Source organism: Phyllostomus discolor, chromosome 9 (genome assembly GCF_004126475.2).
Source record: "Phyllostomus discolor isolate MPI-MPIP mPhyDis1 chromosome 9, mPhyDis1.pri.v3, whole genome shotgun sequence".
NCBI classification, from domain to species: Eukaryota; Metazoa; Chordata; class Mammalia; order Chiroptera; family Phyllostomidae; genus Phyllostomus; species Phyllostomus discolor.
The window spans coordinates 59,153,590-59,175,123 of NC_040911.2; the positions used below are offsets into that span (position 1 = coordinate 59,153,590).

Here is a 21,534-nt window from a genome sequence, read left to right on the forward strand (position 1 = left end):
TGGTATATGTACAACCCACAGACATGAACTGAGAGGGGTGGGGAATGCTAGAGGGAGGGTGGGTGTAGGGCAGAGGAGGGATAAAGGAGAGAAGAAAATTGGGACAATTGTAATAGCATAATCAATAACATATACTTAAAATTAAAAAAAACAATAAATCAAAAAAATAAAAAATGCCTGGCACACAGTAGGGAGCTAATGTACATGTCAAATGAATAAAGAATTCATGTATGCCCTTAGCCAACACAGACAGCAACAACTGAGGCAGTGGAGCTCCCAAATTTGCTCAGAGTGCCCTGAGCTTCCTTTAGGCTTATCAGTGCCCATGAATGCACCATCATTAGCCCTTCTGCCTCACATCTGCTCCTCTATTTCCCACCTGACATGCCTTCTACTGACATAGAAGGAAATAACTCTTAGTGCGCCATGTTGGCAAGGCCAATGTCTGAGTTTTAAGCCCTGGGATCCTTGTAGGGCCAGCACTGAGACAATCTTGTTTTACCTGCATCATTGGGGTGAGCCCCAAAGCCCACTGGTGTCAATTTAGGGGTTTTCTTAGGGCAGCCTGGCTGTGGAAGACTAAGTGAAATCATCCTGGCTTTTTCAGTACTTTTAAGCAACAAGACTCTCCTTTACTCCAAATCAGATAACATTGAAAAAACAAAAAAATAAAAAAAAATGTTTGCTGAGGGCCCACTCTGTGGAATGCATACATGGCTTGCAGGTGCAAAGATGTATAGACAGCTGGGGGTTCAATAACATAAAATACAAGGAAACTGTTTCAGGCCGCCCCTGCCTGGTCTCAGGAAGCTGTAACCCCCCGTGACTTAGGCTGAGTGAAAGACCTCCGGACCAGGAGCCACTGAAGGAGACAAAACTTATTTCCCTGGCATGATTGGCAGTCAAGGATGGGTAACAATTCTCTAAGAAAGAGAATGAATCTAAGACAGATGAGATCACGTGGGAATGCCCTGAGAGAAGGGGCTGTGGAAATGAAGGGGTGATCAGACATCAACTCCTGCCTCCTTGGCTTTGTCAAAGCCTGAGTCTTTGCTCTTGGATGTGAGAAATCCAAGTCTCCTGGCTGCCTTTGTCTTCTCAGGCTTGCAGGGGCGAAACAGCCCAGACCAGAAATGGTGGACCCCCGGGGGTAATCAGGCCTGGGACATAGCATATGCAAGATCCTGTGACATCTGTTCGCTGGAGGATTTTATTATCTTGGAATTTAAAAGCACAGGTAGGAAACTTTTGGAACCTGTACCTCTTTCATATGTTAAAGACACAAACCTTGCCTGGAATCTCAGCAGGAGTTCTGTCTCCACCTTTGTAAGTTGTTTATATTTTTTGATCTTTTCTGCCAGACTGTGAATCCACAAACTAAGTCTGTTTTCTCAATAAAAATCTGCTTGGGTATGGACACCGGGCGCTCCCCATGAGAGGGAGTGGCCATGGCACCCTACAGGAGAGAGGGTGGCCAAGGCGCTCCCCATGTGAGGAGTGACCCTTCTGTTCCTATTCCCTCACAGGACCTGGTTGTCTCTGTGTATGTTTTTAGCATGTTTCAATGAACATCTGCAGCTGAGATGGATACTGCTGGACAGTATCCTCTACAAGAAACCATATTTTAATTTCTAAACATTTACTGGCCTAAATTATTAACTGATGATTTTGGGTATATAATTTAGTTTCTCCTACTAGGTAGTAATTTTCTAGTAGGTAATGACTATTTCCATGTGTCCTTTATAGACGTTTCTGAAAAAACTTTCCCCCTTTCCCTCCATTATACCCTCCCACCTCCACTTTGGTTACTGTCAGTTCTTAATTTCAAAGTCTCTGGTTATATTTTGCTTGCTTGTTTTTTTTTTTAAAGATTTTATTTGTTTATTTTAGAGAGGGAAGGGAAGGAGAAAGAGAGAGAGAGAAACATCAATGTGCGGTTGCTGGGGCCCGTGGCCTGCAACCCAGGTATGTGCCCTGACTGGAAATTGAACCTGCGACACTTTGGTTTGCAGCCCGAGCTCAGTCCACTGAGCTACACTAGCCAGGGCCTGGCTTGTTTGTTTTGTTGATTAGGTTCCACATATAGGTGAGATCATATGGTATTGTCTTTCCCTGCCTGGCTTCTTTCACTTAGCATAATGCTCTCCAGTTGCATCCATGCTGTTGCAAAGGGTAGGAGATCTTTCTTTGTTTCTGCTGTATAGTATTCCATTGTGTAAATGTACCATAGAGTGTTAGTCCATTTACAGATGGGCACTTAGGTTGCTTCCAGCACTTGGCTATTGTAAACTGTGCTGCTATGAACCTCGGGGTGCATAGGTTTCTTTCAAATTAGTGTTTCTCCGGATTCTTAGTGCATAATCCAGCAGTGGAATTGCTGGGTGAAAAGGAAGTTCCATTCTTAATTTTCTGAGGAAATTCCATACTGTTTTCTTGAGTGGCTACACCAGTCTGCATTCCCAACAGTGCACTAGGGTTCCCTTTGCTCCACAACCTAGACGGCACTTACTGTTTGCTGATTTGTTTATGATGGCCATTCTCACCAGTGTGAAGTGGTATCTCATTACGGTTTTAATCTGCATTTCTCTGATGGCTAGTGATGCTGAGCATCCTTTCATATGTCTCTGGGTCCTCTGTATGTCCTCCTTCAAGAAGTGAGTGTTCATGTCTTTTGCCCATTTTTAAATTGGACTGCTTGTCTTGGAGTGGAATCCTGTCAGTTCTTTATATATTTTGGAGATCAAACCCTAGTCCAAGGTATCATTGGCAAATATATTTTCCCATATAGTTGGTTTTCATTTCATTTTGCTAATTTTTTTTAGCTGTGGCAGAAGGTTTTTATTTTGATGAGATCCCAGTTGTTTATTCTTTCCTCTATGTGTCTTGCTTTAGAGGACATATCAGTGAAGATATTGCTGCATGGGATATCTGATATTTTCCTGCCTGTGTTCTTCTCTAGGACTTTTATGGTGTCATGACTTATATTTGTCTTTTATCTACCTTGAATTTTTGTGTGTGTGTATGGTGTAAGTTGGTGGTCAGATTTCTTTTTCCTTTTTTGCATGTAGCTATGCAGATCTTCAAACACCATTTGCTGAAGAGGCAATTTTTACTCCACATTATGCTTCTGCCCCCTTTGTCAAATATTAATTGACTATAGAGATTTGGGTTTATTTCTGGGCTCTATATTCTGTTCCATTGATCTATGAGTCTGTTCTAGTGCCAGTACCAGACTGTTTTGATTACCGTGGCCTTGTAATATAGTTTGATTCAGGTATGGTGATCCTTCCTACTTTGTTCTTTCTTAAAATTGTATTGTCTATTTGAGGTCATCTATGGTTCCATATAGATTTCTGAAATATTTTTTCTATATCTGTGAAATATCCCATTGTTATATTAATACAGATTGCACTGAATCTATAAATTGCTTTGGGTATTATGGGCATTTTGATGATGTTAATTCTTCCAATCCATGAACATGATATAAGCTTCTATTTGTGTCTCCCTTAATTTCTTTCTTTGGTGTTGTGTAGTTTTCTGAGTACAGGTCTTTAACCTCCTTGGTTATGTTTATTCCTAACTACTTTATTTTTCCCCGTTGCTATAGCAAATGGGACTTTCCCCCCAGACTTATCTTTCTGATATTTCATTATTGGTGTACAAAAATGCCATTGATTTCTGAATATTGACTTTGTCCTTTTGATTTGCCAAGTTCACTTACTAGGTAGAGTAGATTTTTTTTTTTTGGTAGAGTCTATAGGGTTTTCTGTGTACACTATCATGTCATCTGCAAACAATAACATATTCACTGTCTGAGACTTCAGTACTATGTTGAATAGAAGTGGTAAAAGTGGACATCCTTGTGGGAACTGCCCTGCCTGGTTTCAGAAGCTGTAACCCCCCCCATGGTTAGGGCTGAGTGAGCGACCTTTGGACCATAAGCCTAAGGAGACAAAGCTTATCTCCCTGGCAAAAGCACCGTCTGGTCCCCAATGCTTGATCAGTTAGCCAGTGATGGGTAAGATTCACCAAGGGGGGAATGACCTAAGACAGGCATGATCATCCCTTTCCTCCACAGGTCTCGGCAGTCCGTGGGAATTTGTCTCATGTCTCATCCATAATGCCACGGGCATTGCAGGCCAGTGTCTGTGTCAACATCCTGGTCTTCTTTCTGATCTTAATGAGAAAACTTTTAGATTTTGTCCATTGAGTGTGATGTTGGCTGTAGGTTTTTCATATTTAGCCTTTATTTTGTTGAGGTAAGCTTCCTCTATTCCCATTTGCTGAGCATTTTTATCATAAGTGGGTGCTGTACCTTATCAAATGCTTTCTGTGCATCTATTGATATGATCATGTGAATTTTGCCTTTTGTTTATGTGATGTAATACATTTGATTCATGAATATTGTACCATCATTGCATCCCTGGGATGATCCCACTTGATCATGGTGTATGATCTTTTTGATGTATTGCTGGATGCAATTTGCCAGTACTTAGTTGAAGATTTTAGCATCTATGTTCATCAGCCATATTGGCCTGTAGTTGTCTTTCTTTGTTGTGTCTTGTCTTGTTTGGGGGATTAGGATGATGATGAGCTCATAAAAAGAGTTTGGGAGGCTTCCTATTCTTGGGTTTTTTTGGAATAGTCTGAGAAGTATAAGGGTTTGCTCTTCTGTAAATGTTTTTTAAAATTCTCCTGGGAAAATTTTCTGGTTCAGAGCTTTTGTTTGACTGGAATTTTTTGAATACTGCTTCATTTTTGTCAGCTATTGTTGGTCTGTTCATGCTTTCTGCTTCTTCTTCATTAGTTTTTGGGAGATTATATTTTTCTAGAAATTTGTCCATTTCACCTGGGTTTCAAATTTCTTGGTATATAGTTCTTTGTAGTAACAATACATTTTTTTTTAATTTCTGTGGTATCAGTTGTAACCTCTCCTCTTTCATTTCTGATTGTGTTTATTTGGGCCTGTTAACTTTTTTTTTTTTTTAGTCTGCTTTCACATTTGTTGATTTTGTTTATCTTTTCAAAGAACCAGCTCCTGGATTCATTGATCCTTAGAATTGGGCTTTAGTTTGTATGTCATTAAATTCTGCTCTGATCTTGGTTATTTCTTTCCTTCTACTTGCTCTGGGTCTTGTTTGTTGTTGTTCCTCCAGTCCTTTTACATGTAGAGTTAGGTTGTTATTTGAAATGTTTCTATCTTTTTTAGGTAGGCCTGTATCACTATGAACTTCCTTCTCACGACTGCCTTTGTTGTGTCCCATAAGTTTTGGAATGTTGTGAGTTCATTTTCATTTGTTTCCAGATAGTTTTTGATTTCTTCTTTGAACTTATTCTTTTTTAACTTAATAAGTAAAAGTGTTTACTTATAATAAAGTGGCAAAATACATATGGCATGAAATTTAGCATCTTTTTAAAAATTTTTAATTTTAATCATGGTTCAAGTACAGTTTTCATTCTTAACCCATTCATTTTTAATAGCATGTCATATGTTGTTTGTTTGAAAGGTTTCTATCTTTTTTAGGTAGGCTTTTATTGCTATGAACTTTCCTCTCAGGATTGCCTTTACTGTGTCCCATAAGTTTTGGATTGTTGTGAGTTCAGTTTTATTTGTTTCCAGAAAATTGTTGATTTCTTCCCTAATTTCATTCTTGACCCATTCATTGTTTAATAGCATGCTATTCAATCTCCATGATTTTTAGTGTTTTGGGTTTTTTCCTTGGGGTTCATTTCTAGTTCAGTCCCTTGTGGTCTGAGAAGATGCTTGATATGATTTTTAGTTTTCTTGAATTTGTTGAGGCTTGTTTTGTGTCCTATCATGTGGTGTATCTTGTAAATGTTCCATGTGCTTTTGAGAAGAATGTGAATTTTGCTTTTTTGGGGATAAAAAGTTCTTTCTATATATCAGTTAAGTCTGAAGATCTGTGCATTTTTGACAGTGGGGTGTTAAATCCTTAGTATAGAGCGTGTTCCTGTCTATATCTTTCTTGAAGTCCTCCAAGACTTTCCTTATATATTTGGGTGCTCCTGCATTGCGTACATATATGTTTATCATGTTTATGTAGTTCCATTTTTGTGTGTCACTCATTATTCATATACTTTTATTTTTTAAAGACAACTTTTTACAGCAGTTTTAGGTTTATGAAAACACTGAGTGAGAGAAAGTTAGGGAGACTTCTCATATGCCCATTGCAAGGCCTGCGCCCCCCTGCCCCCTGCCCCAGGCCCACACCCTGCACATGCACAGCTCCTCAGGTATCAACATCACTCACACAAAATAACACAGTTATTGTACTGAGGGTGAACTGACAGTGACACATCATTATCAAGTAGGATTTCACAGTTTACCCTAGGTTTCACTTTGATATATGTGCATTCCATAAGTTTGGACAAATTTATAATTCATACAAGTAGATCCATGTATATAATATCATACAGAGTATTTTTATTGCCCCAGAAATCCTCTGTTGTCTGCTTATTGACCTCATCCCTCAGCTACACACCTGGACACTACTGATTTATATTTTTAATTGTTGTTCAGATACAGTTGTCTCAATTTCTCCTCAGAGAAAATTTTCTCAATTTTTCTCCTCACCATTCCCCGCAACCCAGCCATCCCTACCTCACACCCATGATCCTACCCTCTTTGGTTTGTCTTTGTGTTCTTTATACATCTTCCTGAAAACTCTTCCTTCTTTTCCTCCATTATCCTCGTCCCATCTCTTCTCTGGTTAATGCCAATTAATGTCCTCTTGATGGATTTATCCCTTGAGTATTATGAAGTGACCTTCTGGGTCACTCTTTATGGTCCTCTCTTTTGAAGTCTATTTCATCAAACGTAAGTATAGGTATCCTGACATTTTTTTCCTGCCTGTTTTGCTTGTAATATTTTTTTTCTAACCGTTTGGTTTCAGTCTGTGTAGGACTTTTGTTCTCAGGTGGGTCTCTTGTAGGCAGACATTTTGGGTCACATTTTCTTATCCTTTCAGCTGCCCTGTCTTTTGATGGGAACATTTAATCCATTTACATATAAGGTTATTAATATGTACTTATTCATTGCCAATTTACTCATTTGCACTTTAGTTTCTTTCTCTCTCAGTTTTTCTTCCACTTCTTAAAGCAGTCCCTTTAGGATACCTTGTAATGCTGGTTTGGTGGAGACATATTCTTTTAGAGTTCTTTTGTCTAGGAAACTCTTATTTTGCCTTCCATTTAAATTGAGAGCCTTGCTGGAGAGAGTAGTCTGAGTTGTAGGCCCTTGCTTTTCATTACTTGGAATATTTCTTGCCATTCCCTTCTGGATTCTAATGTTTCTGTTGAGAAGGTCACCTGATAGTGTAATCAGAGCTCCCTTGTATGTTCCTTCTTGTTTCTCTCTTGCTGCCTTTAAGATTCTCTCTTTGTCTTTAAATTTTGCTATTTTAATTATGATGTATCTTACGTGGGCTTCTCTGGGTTCCTCTTAATTGGACATTCTATGCTTCCTGGAGTTGTGTGGCTTTGTCTCATGAAATTAGAAGTTTTCCATCATTATTTCTTCAAGCAGGTTTTCTATTCCTTGCTTTTGTTCTTCTCCTTCTGGTATCCTGATTACACAGATATTATTCTGTTTTATGTTGTCCTGTATTTCCCTTAACACCTCTTCACTCTTTTGAGTCTTTTCTCCTTTTCTTGCTCTTTTTGGGAGTTTTTTTCTACCTGTCCCTCCAGCTCACTGATTCAATCCTGTGCTTCATTGAGCCTGTTTTTGATTCCTTCTACTGTGTTCTTCAGTTCAGGAACTTGTATTATTGATTTCCTCTTGTTCCTTGTTGATAGTTTCTATGTTTTTTTTTTTTTTTATGCTGATATAGTTTGCAGTAAGTTCCTCATAGTCTTCCAGTAGTTTTTGGTAATTTGCACTGAGTTCATTGAGATTCCTAATGACTATTATTTTGAGTGCAATATCTGATAGTTCACTTGCCTCTATTTCATTTAGCATTATTCTTATGGATTCCCTCCTTTCCTTTTGAATGGGAGTACTTTCTGTGTCTTCCCATTTTTGTGGAAATCTTCTTGCTTGTTTCTGCTTTTTAAATTGATCTGTTTTGACTCCTGACTTTGGTGGTGTGAAGTTCTATAGTAGGAGTTCTGTGAGATTCAGTGGTGCGATCTTCTTGATATCCTGAACTTGATGTTCTTGGGATGCCCTTTATGCCTTTTATGTAGGTTTCCTGGATATAATTGGGTTTTAATTGTTTTGGGTTCTCTCTTCAATGGGTTCTTCCCTCCAACCAGTTGACTGAACATCACCCCACCTACCACAACTTGTGTGCTTTTGTGTAGGTGTTTCTAGAACAAAAATCACAAAGCCTAGGAAAGAAACCCACACCTGCAATTATAAACTCCATCCCCCAGAATTCCACTATCAACATCAAATGAACCAGTATTAATAAGGGTGTATGAGGACATTAAGACTATTATAAGAAAAGGAAGCAAATATGAGATGACCTACTGAAAGAAAGTGATTTTGATAGACTTCAAAAGAAGAGACATAAAAAAGAGACACAGAAAGACACCTCATAATACTCAAGGGAAGAATCCATCAATGAGACATAAATATTGTAAAATATATATGCACCCAACATAGAAGCACCCAAATATATAAAGAAAATCTTGGAGGACTTCAAGAAAGATAGTGACAGCAACACAATTATAGGAGGGGATTTCAATAACCCACTGTCAAAAATGGATAGATCTTCCAAACAAAGTATCAACAAAGATATTGTGAACATTGGACAATGCCCTGGATGAAATGGACTTAACTGATAATACATAGAGCCTTTCATCCAAAAGAAGCAAAATTGCCATTCTTTTCAATGCACATGGAATATTTCAAAGATAACCACATGATAGGACACAAAATAAGCATCAGAAAATTCAAGAAAATTGAAATCATATCAGCACAGTCTCAGAACACAAGGGACTGAAACTAGAAACCAACCTCAAGGAAAATACTGCCAAAACATTCAAACTCATGGAGATTGACTAGCATGCTATTACACAATGAATGGTCAAGAATGAAGATTAGGAAGAAAGAAAAAAGTCTCTGGAAACAAGCAAAAATGAACACACAACAGTCCAACACATATGGGACAGAGCAAAGGCAGCCCTGAGAGGGAAGTTAATAGATACAGACCTACCTAAAAAAGAAAGAAAGATTTCAAATAAACAACCTACCCTACACCTACACGAACTGGAGGAACAACCACAAGATAACCCAGAGCAAGTAGAAGAGAAGAAATAACAACGATCAGAGTAGAATTAAACAACATAGAGAATAAAGGAACAATTCTAAGGATCAACAAAACAAGAAGCTGGTTCTTTAAAAGATAAACAAAATTGACAAGTCTTTAAGCACATTCATTAAGAAAAACAGAGAGAGGACCCAAATAAACACAATCAGAAATGAAAGAGAAGAGATTATAACTGACACCAAAGAGATACAAAGCATTGTAAAAAATTACTATGAAGAACTATATGCCACGAAACTGAATAACCTAGGTGAAATGGAAAAATTTCTACACAAATATAATCTTCCAAAACTGAATCAAGAAGAAGCAGAAAGTCTGAAAAGACCAAAAACAGCTGATAAAATTGAAACAGTTATTAAAAAGCTTCCAACACACAGAAGCCCTGGACCAGATGGTACCCCAGGAGAATTTTATAAAGCATTTATGGAAGAGGTAACCTATATACTTCACAGATTATTCCAAAACCTTGAAGTATATGGAAGATGCCCAAACTCTTTTTATGAAGCCAGCATCATCCTAAACCCCAAACCAGATAAAGACATAACAAAAAAAGAAAACTTCAGGTCAATATTGCTGATGAACATTGGCACTAAAATCCTCAATAAAATATCGGCAAACTGCGTCCAGCAATATCTTAAAAGGATCGTACACCATAATCAAGTGGGATTCATCTCAGGGATGCAAGGATAGCACAATCTTCACAAATCAGTGAATGTAATACATAACATAAACAAAATTAAAAACAAAAATCACTTGATTATATCAATAGATGTGGAAAAAGCATTTGATAAGTTACAACATCCATTTAGGATAACAATGCTTAGCAAAGTGAGAATAAAGAGAGGATTTCTCAACATAATAAAGGCCACATATGAGAGACGTACAGCCAACATCATACTCAATGGACACAAACTAAAAACTTTCCCACTAAGATCAGGAACAACACAAGGATGCCCGCTTTCACTACACCTATTCAACATAATACTGGAAGTCTTAGCCAAAACAATCATACAAGAAAAAGAAATAAAAACATCTAAATTGGAGAAGAGGAAACTAAACTGTCATTGTTTGCAGATGACATGATAGAGTACATAGAAAACCCTATAGATTCCACCAAAAAACTGCTCAACCTAATAAATGAATTTGGCAGAAAAGCAGGATACAAAGTCAATATTCAGAAATCAAAGGCATTATTGTACACTAACAATAAAATATCAGAAAGAGAAATCAGGAAAACAAAATCCCAATTGATATATCAACAAGAAAAATAAAGTAGCAAGGAAGAAACCTAACCAAAGAGGTGAAAGATCTGTTTCAGAAAACTATACAAACTGAAGAAAGAAATTAATGAAGACTCAATCAAATGGAAGCATATACCACATTCATGGATTGGAAGAATTAACATTATCAAATTGTCCATAATACCCAAAGTAATTTATCGATTCAGTGCAATCCCTATTAAACTACCAATGACATATTTCATAGATGTAGAACAAACATTTCAGAAACTTATACGGAATCATAAATGACCCCGAATACCTGCAGCAATTTTGAGAAAAAAGAACAAAGTAGGAGGGATCACAATACCTGATAGGTCCACTGTAATCAAAACAGACTGGTACTGGCATAAGAACAGACACATAGATCAATGGCACAGAACTGAGAACCCAGACATAAACCCAAGTCTCTATGGTCAAGTAATATTTGATAAAAGAGGAAGAAGCATAAAATGTAGTAAAAATAGCCTCTTCAGATGTTGGGAAATCTGGACAGCTACATGCAAAGAAATGAAACTGGATCACCAACTTACACCATACACAAAAGTAGATTCAAGGTCTATAAAAGACTTAAATATAAGTTGTGACACCATAAAATTGCTAGAGGAAAACACTGCAGGAAAATATTAGACATTCCACCCAGCAATATTTTTACTGATATGTTCCATAAAGTAAGGGATATAAAGGATAAACAAATAGGACCTCATCAAATTAAAAAGCTTCCGAATGACTATAGAAGACAGCATTAAAATGAAAACAGAGCCAACCGCATGGGAAAACATTTTTGCCAGTGATACCCTGGACAAGGGTTTGATCTCCAAAATATTTCAAGAACTCACAGGACTCCATTCCAGGAAGACAAACAGCCCAATTTAAAAATGAGCAAAAGACTTGAACAGACAAGTCACTAAGGAGGACATACAGAGGGCCCAGAGGCATATGAAAAGATGCTCAGTATCACTGGCCATCAGAAAGATGTAAATTGAAACCATAATGAGAAACCACTTCACACCGGTGAGAATGGCCATCATAAACAATTCCACAAACAAGTGTTGAAGAGGATTTGGAGAAAAAGGGCACCCTATTGCACTGTTGGTGGGAATGCAGACTGGGATAGCCACTGTGGAAAACAGTATGGAATTTCCTCAGGAAACTGGAAATGTAACTGCCTTTTGACTGTGCAATTCCACTGCTGGCATTATACCCTAAGAACCCTGAAACACCAATCCAAAAGGACCTATGCACTCCAATATTCATAGCAGCACAATTTACAATAGCCAGGTGCTGGAAGCAACCTAAGTGTCCATCAGCAAATGAGTGGATCAGAAAACTATGGTGCATTTACACAGTGGAATTCTACACAGCAGAGAGAAAGAGGAGCTCCTACCTTTTTCAACAGCAAGGATAGAACTGGAGAGCATTATGCTAAGTGAAATAAATCAGTCAGTGAGACAAAAACCATATGATCTTGCTTTTAACTGGAACCTAATTAACAAAGAAAAGAGCAAGCAAAATATACCCAGAGACATTGAAATTAAGAACAATCTGATGGTAACCAGAGGGGAGGTGGGAGGCGATATTAGGGGAAGGGTTTTCAGGAACAACTCTAAAGGGCACTTGGAGAAAACCAAGGGTGGTGGTGGAAGCAAGGGAGTGAGGTAGGTTTGGCGGGGGTGCGGGTTGATTGGTGGGGGGAAATGCAGACAACTGGAATTGAACAACAATAAAATAATTTAAAGGAAAACATAAAGTGAGAGAGAGAAGGAAAAAAGGAATTAAAAACAGTAAATTATTAATGAAAATATACGACCCAAATTGGAATGAAAGATCCACCACAGTACTATCAAGAATAAATAAGCTAAAGTAAATACAGGTGGTATGGGAATAAGAGGCAAACAGGAAACAAAGAAAAGTCTAAGAGATGTTTAGTGGAATGGGAAGTGATTTTGAAATGCTAGAGGGAGAGGAATACTAAATTGAGGAGCAAATGCTAGAATAAGGGAGGGGAAAATTAAAATTTGGGATGTAAGAAACAAAAAAAAGAAAGGAGACTAAAGAAAAATAAAATGGCAGGCTGAAATAGAAATAGAATAAAGACAAAAAAGAAAAAAAGAAAAAACAGGCTAAGACAGCAAAATTGGAATTGGAGAAGAAAAAAAAGAGTAGGATAGAAGTCCAGTAAAATTTGACATTTGAAATACAGAATTAGCGAAACTCTAGAGATAAAGTTGAAGGAAACAATGCAAGAACAACTATTCTACCCACAACCATCTAGCAAAGATTGTTAAAGGTGGAGAGAGAATGCGGGTACTTTAAGAGCAGCGAAAAAGGTTGTGAGATGACCCTTGACAAGAAAGTTGGTTTTGTGTATCTGGATGAAAGAGAAATATTAAGAGTGAGGAATGGGTTCAAGTTGTAGCAAGAGAGAAAACAAATTTGAAATGAAAAGAATGCAAGGAAAGATGAAGGTAAAGTGGGCTAAGAGGAGGGAGGGCAAAATATGTGAGTTGAAATACAGTATAGTATAAATGTAGTGACTTAATATGTACAAACTTGCTTGACAAGAAATGAATATTAAAAAGCTATGAAGGAAAGAAAATGTCAAATCATGAAGAATACAGAGGGCCCAGAGACACATGAAAAGATATTCAGCATCACTAGCCATCAGAAAATGGTTAAAACCACAATGGGATACCACCTCACACCCGTCAGAATGGCCAACATAAACAAATCAACAAACAAGTGTTGGAGAGGATGTGGAGAAAAGGGAACCCTATTGCACGGTTGGTGGGATGCAGACTGGTGCAGCCATTGTGGAAAATAGTATGAAGTTTCCTCAGAAAACTAAAAATGGAACTGCCTTTTGATCCAGCAATTCTGTTGCTGGGATTATACCCTAAGAGCCCTGAAACACCAATGCAAAAGAACCTATGCACTGAATGTTCATAGCAGCACAATTTACAACAGCTCATCAGCAAATGAGTGGATCACAAAACTATCGTACATTTACACAATGGAATTCTATGCAGCAGAAAGAAAGAAGGAACTCCTTTGTAACAGCATGGATGGAACTGGAGAGCATTATGCTAAGTGAAATAAGCCAGACAGTGAGGGACAAGTACCATATGATCTCGTCTTTAACTGGTACATAATCAACAAAAGAAAAAAGCAAACGAAATATAACCAGAGTCATTGAAACTAAGAACAATCTAGCAATATCCAGAGGGGAGCAGGGAGGGGACAGAGGGGAGAAGAGTTTTTAGGAACAACTCTAAAAGGCACGTGGACAAAACCAAAGGGAAGGGTGGAAGCAAGGGAGGGAGGGAGGTTTGGAGGGGTTCGTGAGGGAGGGGTTGGGAGAAAATACAGACAACTCTACTTGAACAACAATAAAATAATTTTAAAAATAAAAATATTCAACAAAGTTCTGATAAATGGGAATTTGCTTTAACTGATTATGAACATTAGTGATACTATCCTATATCATGAAAATCTGAATGATTTACCCCTGAGATCTGGAGCAAGGCAAAAATGTTTCTTTCACCACTCTCTTCAACATTGTATCAGAGGTTCCAGCTAGTGCAATGCAGCAAACAAAACAAAACAACTCCCCAAATTAACTCTCCCAAATTCCGAAGGGATATTAAAAGTAATTTTCAAAGAGTTCTTTATTGTTGACTGAATTATTATTTTTTTTTCTTCTGGGTCAGTTGTTTTATTTTTGGTGGTGTTCTGTTTCGCTCAAGCATTTGGGTTGTCTTTAAATGTCTGTTGAGTCCTCCCCACCTTTGTTCATATTTATGAATGAGGCATATGTAAGTGTGACATTGAATTTGTCAAATCCTATCCCAACAGATTTCGAGATTTTAAATGGGAGGGCAGACTCAAAGATCCTGGGTAGCAATAGCAGAGGATTCACAAAAGTGAAGAAGTGTCCTGTGACTACCTCAGCTCTGTCTCCTCATGCTTTATTTGCAGGGTCTGAAATAGCAGCTTAATCTAGCCCATTTTTTTTCAAATGTAGAAAGCATAGCATTGGCGTTAGAAGATATGTCTGAAATCAGCATGTCTGATATTGAAGAGCTGTCAGCAAAGCCAACCTTGGACATCTCCCAAGCTTCAGTTTCCTCATGTGCAAAGTGGGACAGTAATAGTACCAGTGGCCTGTCTTGATGTGAGAATTAGATGGCAGAATGTGCATTAAGGGTCTGGCAGAGAATAAGTGTTCCATAAACATGTTTGCCTTCTCCTTTCTTCGTCTGGTGAAAAAAGGGCTCAGCCTTCTTTGGCATTATTTTTAAGTGATGACTTCTATGTGCTCTCCAAGTCCCTAAAAGTTTTGCATTGTCACAAATAAATGAATAATAATTGGCCTTTCAACATATAATAAGCATCTCTAATAACAGGAGGACTATTAGAGTCTCTCCAGCCTGACCTTGAACCATTTCATTTCATAACTTTAAACTCAAATTTTATACTCCAAAGAACTACTTTATTACTTGTGCCTGCAATCTCTCTGAGTTTATTTGTATAAAAAAGAGAAGTGGTTTCTTGCAGTTGGTGTTCCTGTAAGCTGCAGTTTTAGCTTCCAGCTGGGAACTGGATGATATAGTGGGCAAAAACCTGGGAGAAGGCCCTGGAGCTATGGGGTACCAGGCCCAATTTATTATGCAGCAAGATTGTCCTACAGGAATCCTAGGAGGGAGACCTCTTTAGTCATATTGAGTACAGGGTATTGAGTGATGAACAGCCACTTCTACATTTCTGTGAATCCCTCAGTGGGCCCCTGTGATCTCCCTCCATATGATACAAATCACAACTAACAGCTAATTTCACTGTAACTAACAGCTCATTCTGTTAGGGAGGACAAGGCAAATTATAATTTCTGAGGCCTTTCCATAAAAAGTTTTGAATTTAGCTACAGAACCCAATCACATTAATACCGCAAAGTAGAAGGCAAACTGAAAAGTCTGTATGCTCTTCCAAAAATATATATAAGGTGAGCAAAGCTCTCTGGATCAGGGAAGCCTCCATTATAAATGACAGAGGTAAACCTCTTCATGTAGAGTGATAAAGGGACAGATAAGAGACAGTTTTCCCAGTAAACAGGAACTCTAGCAACAAGGGCTCCTGCTCTTAACCAGGACAATGGCTTTCTAAAAAGCCATTGGTTGTTTTCAATTTACTATAAACCACGCGAAGTTATAGAATTACCCAAGAAGTTAAAATCACTTTTGTTTTCATTTGTCTGAAGTAGCACTGCCTTCTGAGAAGAGCTCCAGATCAGTATGTGGTGTGTGTTTTTGTTTCAGTCACAATATAAGCATGGGTGTTCTCACTGTCCAATTAGATGACCCTAAAAAAATTATGCCTTGTAGTCCAAATTTTGTCTTGTGGTAGAATGCTGTAGTATTGACACCCAACTTGTTGGCATTTTTCTATACTGTCCCCCTGAATAGTCCTTCCCACAGACTTTGAGCTTAGCCATTTACCTTGCTTTTACCAATAAGAAAATAACATGTGTGGCACAAGCAAAGACTTGAAAAGCCCTTGAATACTGGGACTCACACCTCTTGCTGCTCTTGGAATCCCTACCGTGGTTTCCATGTGATGAAGTGGCCTGCTAGTTGATGACAGACATGTGGTCCAGTCACCTATGTAACACCAGCCAATGGCCAGCCAACATTCCAAAGCACAGCTGTCTACACAAGTAGCAGCTAACACAGAACAATGAGGGGACCCAAATAAAACCAGCATAGCAACATCTGTTCAGCTGAGAATCACTCAAATTTTTCACCGAGAATCATAAGTCAGTAGTTACTGTTTTAAGCCTTTAAGTTTTGGGTGCAGTAAATGCTATTTATGCCTGCCTCTTTATGATTTCATGGAATTAAAAAAAGAATAAGCCTTAGAATAGTCACTGAATATATGATAACACTTCTAGCCAGTTACTAGTTTTTTTCCCTTTGCAGAAACAGAATAGAGTGTCTTAGCTATCCCATAAGAATGTTGCTGTGAAAATACCTTTATTTTTAAAGAATTCCTAAAGGAGTTTTACAGAACTACTCAAGATGCAGTGCAAGAGCCCCATCCCCTTCTTTAGATGCTCTCAGAGCTTACTGGGTAGTCTACCACCATAACTCCTGTGTTATGCTGAAATTTTATGCATGTAAGCAGCATTTATAATTTTGCTTTCAGCAAAAGCCTCAGACCTTGGAAAGCAGTGGACACAACATAGGCTTTTGAATGAAAACCAAAGCACTCTTCCAACTTTCTAAAAACTCTAGGATTGCCACTCACATCCTTCTCTTCTGCTTAACAGGTATTATCAGATGATATGAAGGTCTCCTTGGATAGCCTCTCCCACTGAAGTAACTTCTCTCTGCTCCCTGTCAGCTGGTTTTCAGATCCATTCATAGGGATTGTTACATTACTTTTATTTTTCCATTTCTGAATTTCTCTTTTGACTAAAACATCTCTCTCCAGCTGCTCCTGGTTTTCACTGTACTTCCAATCCTGGCACATCTGGTCTCCTTGGCTCATCATTTCCTTATGATTTCAGTGGCCTTCTACACAGTCTGGGGCCCAATGGGTGTGAGTATGATTCTACTCCAAAGTTCCTCCTCTTTCTTTCTCTAGCCTCCCCCAGAAAATCTAGCTCTTCTCTCCCTGCCACTCATGTCCTGGAGGAGTATTTTCTACCTTCAAGGAGTTAAATTACTTCCTCAAGCTTGGGCACCTACCTCCTAGTTGACAAAAGTATGGCTTTTGTTCAGGCATGTACAGCTCACTCTTGCCCTCCCAACTGGGGAGCTGCATCAAAGAGGAAGAGATGAGCTGTACAACAGGAGGCTGTTGTGCATGTTACACTATCAATGTGCATGCTTCTAAAAATGTGATCTGAACATTGTTACCTACTCTGCAGTTTACTGAAAGAGTGACTCCTGCAATAATTCAACTCAACTTCCCTTTAGGTTAGCGATTCTACTACTTCCAGCAGATTTTATCTATACCAATGATATCTTAGTAGAAACTGCCATGCCACACATATGGTAGCAAAGGAAACCACACATATGTGGCAGCAAAACTACTTCCCAAATTGTTACCTCACATGCATTTCTAGCTTGTATTGCCCACATGGCCCTCTCTAATCTTGCTCACTCTTGCCAATGACCCATCTTTCCTGTTGGTGGGGTGTAAGCAGGAGTCCCTAAGTGATTTGTTAGTGCAAACAACTTTTAAATCCATTTGTAGCTGCATCCCAACAGCTAGTAGCTTAGGTGATTTCTGATCATAATCCCTCCTGAAGCCCTAACTGGGTCTTTGTCCTTTAGTTTCTCTCTACTCCTCTCATCTTCTACAAGTAGGAAAGAGTTAAGGGGCACCAGGAATGCTTCACTTTCCCTTAATTTTTTCACACTAGTTTTATTCTCTAATTTTTGCCAGGTACTTGTGAGTTCCCACCAAATTTCCACATCCTATTCCCAAAGGCCTATCACAAACACATCCTCTGACCTCCAGCTCTTGGAATTCCTCTTCCTCCTCCACATCATAGGACAGGGTGTGAATTTTGATGTCATCAGCTGAGAGGTCAATGAACTTTCCATCAGGGTACTCCAGCCTCTCTTTGGTAGGGGACTGATCCTCAATGAATGTGGTCTCACAACAGTCGGCAGCCACACCATCTCCCCAGGAGCACAGCATGCCCTCAGAGTAGAGGATGATGTTTGGATGGTAGTGGGACTCCACTGACTGCTGAAGGGTGTTGGGGTCCAGAAGGTGCTGGACTGGCTCATCCCTGCTGCTCTCCAGGGTGGCCACTGCTGCACTGCCTACCACCCGACAGTTCGGGTACTGGGGTGCTGGGTAAACAGATACCAGGCCATCTCTACTCTCAGCCATGAAGTTTCTGGTGTGAAATTAAGCCATTCTGCTTGCCAGCCTCATTGATTTTATTGTGCAGCAGCACACCTCTTCTGTTCAATTAAGCCATCCATGGTGCCCTTCCTGCCCAACTGGATGTCACGCTGGGCTGTAAGGCTGGTATGTCAGGATCACATTGCCTCATGGAATCCATACCACCTGCAGGAGAAGGAACAGAATGAAACAAGAAAAATAACACTGAAAAACAGGTAACCAACACCAGTCCCTTGTTGTTTCAGGTGTACTAGCAGCCAATATGCACCATTGTTAAGAGAGTGAGATGATATCCAGCCCTACCTAATCTGCCAATTTTTAAAAAAGTTCTATCAGGGAAGCCAGCCAAAGTAAAGCAGAAACTGATTATCTGTATCTTTTATAAAGTATTTTTTTTCCAATAAAGAAGACTCCGCAGGAGTTGCAACCACTTCAGTTCTACAGAAACATATCATGGCCAGCAAAAAATCCTGAAACTCAGGTAAACCTAGTCTACAAGGAAAATATGCTGGTGAAGTACAGGTGGGACTCTTCCAAAGTCCTGCTACTCATTCAAGAAAACAAACAAACCAACAAACAAGAACCCCAAAGAGGAAAGTGTTTAGAATACCCCATACAGATTTAAAAGATATATACAGAACACTCATACCATTAATACTGTATATGGACAAAATTCTCAGTTGGGGAACATGCACATGTACATTCTAATATAGGTATTAGAAGTAACTCAACACACATGCTTACTGTCCTTTCAGCATAGTCCCAGATTCAGACTAGAAATTTCCTTGCCTTAACAATGCTCAACTTTTAGACATACATCTACATATTAAAGATACAATAAAAAAGTCCTCTGAATTCTTTCTCATTAGACTGTGTTTCTTTGTAGGATTTCAAAGAAAGAAGAGAAGGAAGAAAGAAAAAGAAAGAGAGAGAGAGAAGAAAAAAAGGAAGGAAGGAAGGAAGGAAGGAAGGAAGGAAGGAAGGAAGGAAGGAAGGAAGGAAAGAAGCCAGTAGTTATGTAATATGAGTAACCTCTCCTTTAGCTGTATAAGCCCCAAATGTGGAAAAAAAATCTTCAGGCAGGCCCAACTTAGGTCTCTACAGTTTGCCACCCAATGTGCTGGTTGAGAACTGGCAGCATCTGCACCCCCAGAATCTTGTTAGAATTACAGAATCTTGAGCACCACCTGGAACTATTGAATCAGAATCTGCATTTTAACATGATCACACTGATTATTTTGCACATTGAAGCTGAAGGGCATCATTCCATTCTATATAGAGCAAGCTCTGGCCTATTGTACAAGTTGGGTCAAACTTAAAATTGACTATTTACTATATTTTTAAAGTATTCAAATAAATATATCAAACAATTTACCCCTTTAAAGAACTTTTAAATTGATTTTATTTTTAAAATTATTTTATTATTGTCCAATTACAGTTGTCTGCATTTACCCCCTACCACTCTCCCACCTCAGCCAAACCCATCTCCCTCCCTTGCTTCCACCACCCTCCTTAGTTATCTCCGTTTGTCCTTTATAGTTGTTCCTGAAAACTCTTCCCTCCATTGTCTCCTACCACCTCCCTTCTGGTTACTGTCAGATTGTTCTTAATTTCAATGTCTCTGGGTATATTTTGCTTGCTTTTTTCTTTTGTTTATTAGGTTCCACTTAAGGGCAAGATCATATAGTATTTGTCCCTCACTGCCCCTGGCTTATTTCACTTAGCATAATGCTTACCAGTGCTATCCATGCTGTTGCAAAGGATAGGAGCTACTTCTTTCTCTCTGCTGTGTAGTATTCCATTGTGTAAATGTATGCTAGTTTTTTTTTCTAGTTTCCAACTGGGTTCTTTTTTATTTATTGTTATTCAAGTACAGTTGTCTGCCTTTTCCCTCCACAACTCCCCCAAACCCTAGCCATCCCCACCTCCCTTCCCTGATCCCAGCCCTCTTGGTTTTGTCCATGTGTCCTTTATAGTTGTTCATGTAACCTTTCACCCTTTCCCCACCCCACTATCCTCTCCCACCTCCCATCTAGTTACTGTCCATTTGTTCTTAATCTCAATGTCTCTGGTTATATATTGCTTGCTTTGTTTTGTTGATGAGGTTCCTGTTAAAGGTGAGATCATATGGTATTGTCTTTCACCACCTGGCTTATTTCATTTAGCATAATGCTCTCCAGTTCCATCCATACTGTTACAAAGGGTAGAAGCTCCTTCTCTCTTTCTGCTGTGCAGTATTACATTGTGTAAATATACCATAATTTTTGATCCATGCATTTACTGATGGGCACTTAGGTTGCTTCCAGCACTTGGCTAGTGTAAATTGTGCTGCTATGAACATTGGGATGCATAGGTTCTTGTGGAATGGTATTTCAGGGCTCTTAGGATATAATCCCAGCAGTGGAATTGCTTGGTCAAAGGCAGATCCATTTTCAGTTTCCTGATGAAATTCCATACTGTTTTGCACAGTGGCTGCACAGTTTGCATTCTCACCAACAGTGCAATAGGGGTCCCTTTTCTCTACATCCTCTCCAACACTTGTTTGTTGATTTGTTTGTGATGGCCACTATGACCGGTGGTGAAAGTGGTATCTCATTGTGGTTTTAATTGCACTGTCTGATGGCTAGTGAGCTGAACATCTTTTCATATGCTTCTGGGCCCTCTGTTTCCTCTTTGGAGAAGTGTCTGTTCACGACTTTTGCCCATTTTTAATTGGGTTGTTTGTCTTCCTGGAGTAGAGTCATGTGAGTTCTTTAAATATTTTGGAGATCAAATCCTTGTCCAAGGTATCATTGGCAAAATTGTTTTCCTATATAGTTAGTTCTCTATTCATTTTAATGCTGTTTTCTTTAGCTGTGCAGAAGCTTTTAATGTGATGAGGTCCCATTTCTCTATTCTCCCCTTTATGTCTCCTTGCTCTAGAGACATGCCAGTAAAGATGTTTCTGCATGAAGTATCTGAGATTTTCCTACCTATGTTCTCCTCTAGGACTTTAATGGTGTCACAATTTATATCTAAATCTTTTATCCACCTTGATTTATTTTTGT

At 38.8% G+C, this 21,534-nt stretch overlaps 1 protein-coding gene across 1 annotated transcript in view; it reads right to left on the minus strand.

Moving 5' to 3' along the window:
* The window catches only part of SYNDIG1 (synapse differentiation inducing 1), a 219,223-nt gene that overhangs the window by 91,046 nt on the left and 106,643 nt on the right, over window positions 1-21,534 (minus strand). The window contains 3 exon segments of the mRNA XM_028524579.2: window positions 18,086-18,487; window positions 18,489-18,542; window positions 18,544-18,652. Coding sequence (XP_028380380.1) covers window positions 18,086-18,487; window positions 18,489-18,542; window positions 18,544-18,567 — 480 coding nt within the window. The 5' untranslated portion in view covers window positions 18,568-18,652.